Below are 7,475 nucleotides of genomic sequence, written 5' to 3'. Positions count from 1 at the left end.
AAAATAATTATAATTAATTAAAATCATATGATAAGAGAAAATTAATCCATATTTTACATCAACATTTATAAGTTAGTATTCTATTTTTATATCAGTGAATAATTAGCTTATATTTTTCTTGTCATAATATAAGTAATGAAATAATATTAATTGAATAGTAGCAAACTATAAGATAAAATGTCTATTCAATACGAGTAAGATGAATATTTTCATCATTTATAGGTTAAATCATTTTTTAATTAAATTTATACGAGTATCTAAATAATTTTAACAATACGATAACAAGTAGAAATGATAATTAATAAAATCAATAAATTTGATATTTTACCTTTATAAGTTAATAAATTATAATAAAATCTAAATATTCAAATAATTTAATTTGGGGTTAAGGTACTGAAAAGAATAGAAAACTGATATCTTATCATGTCAAGATAAGATCTAACACAGCTCCCACTCATGATAAAATTTACACATGATAGGATATGAGATATGATTGTCTTATTCTATCCTCCTGGCATAACAAAAGTTAATTGCAACATGATATGACATCATTGTCCTATCATATCCACCAAACGTGTCGTTAGATTAAAAACTATATAGTGACATGAATTTTCCATCTTAATAATTGAAAATTTCAATGTATTAAATTTAAAAATATTACTAATTAGGAATTAAAAATACTAAAAAAGGATAAATCCTTGTTATAATAGAAGGCATGTGGAATATTTAGAGGGAGAATGAGATGTATTCACTTTAATTCTCAAAAGTAACAACTCAATCGTTTGAACTTTTAAGTATATAAAAAATTTGATATTAGGAGTTTAACTCTTGAGAAGATATGTGACCTTCATTATATTTTGGTTGAAAATGCAAGAGTAATTTAGTAAAAAAATATTAATAATTAAAAGTTAATATTATTCTGTAATTTTACATATTCTATTAGAGATAATAATATTATATTTAGATGTTATCCTATGGATACACTAATTATGAGATATAAAAAATAAAAAATTTTAAAATAATAATATTTAAAAAGTACTATATTTTCATAGATATGTTAAATTATATTTTAAGTAATTGAAAATTTTCAAAGTTATAAAAATGATAATACTTACAGCTAATTAAAAAATATATGTCTCTTTACATAATTAAATTGATAAAATTTGACTAAAATGTGCATTTAATATCTAGTCAAGGATAAATAAATACATAATTTTTATTGGTTTCTATAATAAATAAATATTTTTATTGTTTTCCAATAAATAAATAAATTTACATATATGTGTAATAATCTTGTACAAACTTATGAACTAACTTTCCATCATTCTATAGAATTACTATAAAACTAATTATTAAAATTTAATTTTCTTATTTTTATATTTCTATATGCATTGTTTATTGATTTTTTAAAATTCCAATTTTTAAATGAAAATATCATACCAAAAAAATTACAATTTGGAAATGCAATAAAATTAATGAATTAATTTCTGCAAAATTCATTTTATTCCACTATACCAATGTCAAATGTACAAAATAGGGTTAATAAGGTTTTAGTCCATGTATAATACACTATGTTTGAAAATGGTCCCTATTTAAAATAAAGTTTGAACTCAGTTCTTACTGTTTGTGAAACTACTAGTTTTGGTCCCTGTCAGATGTGGTCCGGTGTCGACCTTTGCCACTAATTCAATAATAAACACAACCCGACAAGATTGGTGAAGCCATGTGGCAATTACATTGAGGATCAGTGAAGTCATGTGGCAAAGGTCACCAGACCACCACCTCATGTAGGGACTAAAACTAGGTAGTTTATCAAACTGTAGGGGCTGAGTTTAAATTTTGCTCCAAAGAGAAACAATTTTCAAACTTAGTGTATTATACAGGGACCAAAACCTTATTTAAAAAAAACTATATATACCAATGTCAAAAAGTAACGTATTTATTACATGCTTGGACTATTATTAATTACTACAAAAGCATTATTTGAATACGATGTACACACAACAAACATGAATTATTTTATTGATAATATAGTAATTTTATAATGGTATTTAGCTGTTGACAATCTTTATTCCTACCACCTAATGCAAAAAAAAAACTCTATTTATTAAAAAATTTGAATTTCAATATGAATGTAATTGGTTCATCAAAATAAATGAATTTGACTGTTTTCAATTTTAATTCTTAATGCTGCAATAATATATTTAACAAAAGTAGTCAAAATGTTCAATGTACCTGACTATGCCTTAAGGATAACAATGGTGCACATTAGGCATGAGTCATATTATATATACTCAATAATCTTCATCCTTTAACATCATAGCAGCCATGGATCCAAAATCAGTCCCAAATGTGGTGCTAAACTCAGGTTACAAGATGCCAATGATAGGTTTTGGCACTGGAACTGTACCCCTGCCACCATCTCATGAACTCATCCCTGCATTCATTTCTGCCATCCAAGCTGGTTACAGGCATTTTGACACTGCAACCTATTATGGCTCTGAGGAACCTCTTGGTCAAGCCATAGCACTTGCATTGGACCAAGGTCTTATTAAGGATCGTAGTGAGGTTTATATCACTACTAAGCTATGGTGCACTGATGCTCACCCTGGCCTTGTGCTCCCAGCACTCAAGGCCTCACTCAAGTAAATTTATACTATTACCCATTTATTTAATTGCAGGACTTTAAATTGCGGAATTCTTTAGTAAGATTTTGAAATCCCATCACAAGTACAATTGTGATTGCATCAACTCCGCATTTGGCTGCAATTGCAATCGCAACCGCAATTTAAAAATTGTTTTACAACTCATTAAAAAAATGAAATTGTATTCATGTGTTTGGTTTTATTTTGTCTAATTTTGTTTTTGGTTTTGTCTAATTTGGTTGTTTGTTTTTGTAAGGCGGTTGGGCCTGGAGTACGTGGATCTTTATCTAATCCATTTTCCCGTGAGATTGACACAAGGGATTGAAGGGTTTAAGTACAACAAAAAAGACATTCTTCCTTTTGACATGAAAGGGACATGGGAAGACATGGAACAATGCTCTAAGTTGGGCTTGGCCAAGTCTATTGGCCTTAGCAATTTTGGTGTCAAAAAGATGACTCAACTTCTACAAAATGCAACTATTCCTCCTGCTCTTGTCCAGGTACTCATTACACTACTAGTGATCAATACTAATAGCATGTTCCAATTCATGTTCAGATATATTTCAGAATCAATTCTGCTACCACAAAAATTATTAGGTGTAATTTCTCGTAGAATCAATTTTCTTTTCAACGTGAAAATTTGTCATGCATACACTAAACAATTTTTGTCAAGGATCAGCAAAATAATAAAATGATCTTCCAAAATTTTAAACCAAAAAGTAAAGAAATTCAGACATAATGTTCTGTCATTCATTCATTTACATATGAAATGCTTTGGTTGGCACAGGTGGAGTTGAACGCAGCTTGGCAGCAGGAAAATCTGAGAAGGTTCTGCAAAGAGAAAGGAATTCATGTGAGTGCATGGTCGCCTTTGGGAGCTAATGGTGCTATGTGGGGTTCACTTGCTGTCATGGACAGTCCAATCCTAAAGGACATTGCAATTACAACAGAAAAAACTGTGGCACAGGTTGCATTGAGATGGATAATAGAGCAAGGTATCACTCCAATAGTGAGGAGCTTCAACAAGGAGAGAATGAAACACAATCTGGAAATATTTGATTGGGAGCTGAGTGAGAATGATTTGGAGAAGATTAAGCAAATGCCACAGCACAGGGCTTTTTCAGGAGAACGTTTTGTCTCAGAAGATGGACCTTACAAAACTCTGCAAGGTCTGTGGGATTGATGAGAAGACATGAAAGTCAGCAGTAGTCCTTCTGCTTCCTTGTTCTAAAGTTAAAGGGAGATGATTTTGGGTCAGCTCTCCTAAAGTGTTCAACTAGTTAGTATTAGAAATTCAAGAGAATAAATTGTAACAGATCTATGATTTGGCATTTATATGTAAGGTTCTCTTATTTCAAACTATAGTCTTTTTCCTATCAATTGCCATAGTTATTTACAAATTCTTTAAAGTATGCCTTTGATATGAAGTTGAAACGAATTCAGTTGATAAACTAGATAGCATTTAAAAGAAAAAAACTAGAGCAAATGCTCAAAGAAGTCTCTTAAAATGTGAACATCAGTCAAATTAGTCATTGTACTTAGAAAATACCCTATGTGGTTTCTTATGTTGCAAATCGTCAAACATTTTAGTTCTTGATACTCTAAACATCAAGCCACATGGCACGTGGGGAAGGAGATAGGGAGTTGGGAGAGGCAGAGAAGAGACCAAACTGATAGTTAGGGAAGAAATTGACGGTCAAAAGTTTGGGGGTAAGTTATTTTTCCATGTGGACAAACCACACTAACACTTAACTGGCCCCAACATTAACGTTAGTTGACAATCGTGCTACCAAAGATTAATTATATACACCATTAGAATCACACTTTCAGCAAGCAATTTGAGCATTCATTAAAAAAAAACTAGCAATTGACTATCAATTGTATTGCGTAAAGTCATGAGGAGTTCAATACACTCTTTGACACTTCATATCTAATACTCTCTTTATTGGTCAAATTAAGGGTGGCAAAAGTAATTCAGGACTCCATATTCAACCAGCTCATCCATGAAAAAATTCATCCACATAGAAAAATAACCTAATTGGATGGATTACAAGTATCCACCAATTTAAGATTAAAATCCATTGGCTTGATATATTAAAATTTGACGAATTGTGATGAATCAACTTAAAATCCTATTGGATTATAAAAAAAAATGCATTAAATAGTTAAAAACAACATGAATCATCAGAAAAACCCAATGGATTTCAAACAAGAAAAACAAAAGATCAAAACCCTAAAATCAACCCAAATACAAAAATCTACCCCGAGCCAAAAACTAAGCTCCTAAACCAAAATTCGACAGTCAACCCTAAAATCGGCCATAAACCCTAAAATTAACACTAAACCCTAACATCAGTTTCAATCCCTAAAATCAACCGTCCACACTTTCCCCCAAAACCTTAAAATCGACACTAATCCCAAAATTCACCCCTAAACCCTAAAATTAACCCTAAACACTAAAATCAGCCCCCCAAACCCTGAATCGGTCATTAAACCCTAATACCGGCTCTAAATCTTAAAATTTGACTCCAACCCCTAAAATTGGCCCCAAACACTAAAATGGGCCATAAACCCTAAAATCGACCATAAACCATAAAATCGACCTCAAAACCTAAAATCAATTGTAAACATTAAAATCTGCCCCAAATCCTAAAATCAGCCCATAACCGTTAAATCGACCTCAAACTCTAAAATCGACCCTAGTCACTAAAATTGGCCCTAAAACCTTAAATCATTTCTAAACCATTAAATCCAACTCGAACCCTAAAATTGACCCTAAACCCAAAAACCGACGCTGATTGCCCCTATCCAACAATGATTCGCTCGACACATAGCAAACTAGCCCGACCTGTTGCCAATCCGCCTAACCCGATGTCAACTTTCTCTACACGACGCCAACCGACCTACCGATTATATGGTTTAGAGGCCAATTCCAATGTTTTAGAGTCGCTTTAAGTTTCAGATCCAAATTTAAAATTTAGAATGACTGGTTAAGTCGAGAGAAAAAAAAACATTACACTTTTAACTCACATGATCGTGTCATTGTATTGGAAGTCCATCCTTTTCACATTGTATTAGAGTCCAAGCTCAATTATTTTGGTAGAGTCCATCGTTTTACGTGGCACCTTTTCAGCATTACCAAGTTCTTCATCAGTTGTAATTTTTTGTCCCTTATCAATTCTAGGCCCACATATTTGGCTGTGTTGCATGTGAAACGGATCTCACAATCAACAGAAATGATGATTTTCATACTTTAAATTTTGAAGTATATTTTTAGCACTAAACTAAATATCAACAATTAGCATATAAAAAAAGAATTTATCAATAATTTCATTGGTTCGAACTTTAGACAGATGTCTTATGATTTTGGGAAAGTTGTAGCAGCCGTTAGGACAACCACAAACAGTGGCGGAACTTGAAGACAAAAATTGCAGGGGCCAAAATAATTTTTCAATTCCAAAGTTAAAATATATTTTATTAGTAATAAACACATATATAATTATTTATATATATATACACACACAATAAAAGGATTAAATTATTATTAACTTTGTTAGTAAAAGAGTTACACGGAGCCACTTAGTGGGGTAGTCAAGTAATAAAGTTTGAGAAATTTTAAAATTATACTAAATAAAAGAGAAGCAAGAGTTGAACCCGTTACCTCTTAGTCATTCTACAAACGAACAACTACTAGGACACAGCATAATTAATGAAAATTTTCCATCGTGTTTTATATATAGATATTAGTTTCTTCAAAAGATATCATGTTTATTGCAGCGGGTTTTTAACTCCGCAAAGAAAACAGAAAAAAAAAAAAGTTAATTACAGTCCATTACCTTCTGGTTTCCTCATTTGACATTAAACTCCAAACTTCATTAAATATTACACTCCACCCAATTTTTCTTAAGTAAATATAACAAATTTTGTAACAATATTCCCCAACAAAAAAAATGGGTGGAGTATAATATTTGAATAGGTTTGGAGTTTAGTGTCATATAAGGAAATCTCAAGGTAGTGAACTGTAATTTACTAAAAAAAAAATCTCGACAAGAGCAAATCCAAAAGTCTTTACTTAAAATCTTTAGTACATTGGATATACTCCCTCCGTCCCCTATTATAAATCACTTTTATCCAATTCTCTAGGATTAAGAAAAATTGTTAAGAGCAATAAATTTCTAATTTTTTAAAGACACTTTCCAAAATCACCCTCATATCAAATTCTCTCTCCATATTAACATTCCACTACCTTTAAACTATAAGGGTCTTGAAAATCAAGCAAAATTTTGGGAACATAAAAATTCTTTGAATGTGGAGTATTAAATATGAGGGTAAACATGGAAAAATATAATTAATGCTCTATAGATAATGTAAAGTGACTTATATTATGAGACAAGAAAAACTCAAAAAGAGTGACTTATAATAGGAGACGGAGGGAGTACCATTTTACTTTCACAATTTTTAAATATAATTTTACAATAAACTATTTTCATGTAGAATTTAAAAAATATAGTTAAAATTTAATTAAATATATTTTTGAAAATATTGATTACCCATATTTTATTTAAAATACAAAAATAAGAGTTTGCCAACATTACAGACAATTAATTTTTTTAAAAGGTGAGTAATAATCAAACAAATTTTTATAATTTTTTTCAAAAATTAATATTAAAATGAAATTTCTCAAAATATAGTATAACAATATTATACGATTCCCTGTATCTACCTCTAATAGTTCTTATCCGAATAATTATATCTTCACACCTAAAAAATGAGGTGTGAAAGATAGGAAGAAAGGAGATAGGAAGTAATGATGGAGGAAGAGAGAGATAG

General features: G+C 30.5%; 1 protein-coding gene across 1 annotated transcript; it reads left to right on the top strand.

Moving 5' to 3' along the window:
* The first annotated feature begins 2,328 nt into the window (after positions 1 to 2,328).
* Positions 2,329 to 3,939, top strand: LOC130738689 (methylecgonone reductase-like). The gene is made up of 3 exons (XM_057590794.1): positions 2,329 to 2,645; positions 2,902 to 3,145; positions 3,433 to 3,939. Exons 1-3 carry the CDS (start codon positions 2,329 to 2,331, stop codon positions 3,826 to 3,828), a joined length of 957 nt encoding a protein of 318 aa, XP_057446777.1. The 3' UTR covers positions 3,829 to 3,939.
* The last annotated feature ends 3,536 nt before the right edge of the window (positions 3,940 to 7,475 follow it).

This window comes from Lotus japonicus, chromosome 2 (genome assembly GCF_012489685.1).
Source record: "Lotus japonicus ecotype B-129 chromosome 2, LjGifu_v1.2".
NCBI lineage: Eukaryota > Viridiplantae > Streptophyta > Magnoliopsida > Fabales > Fabaceae > Lotus > Lotus japonicus.
This window is presented reverse-complemented; position numbering and strand designations above follow the sequence as displayed.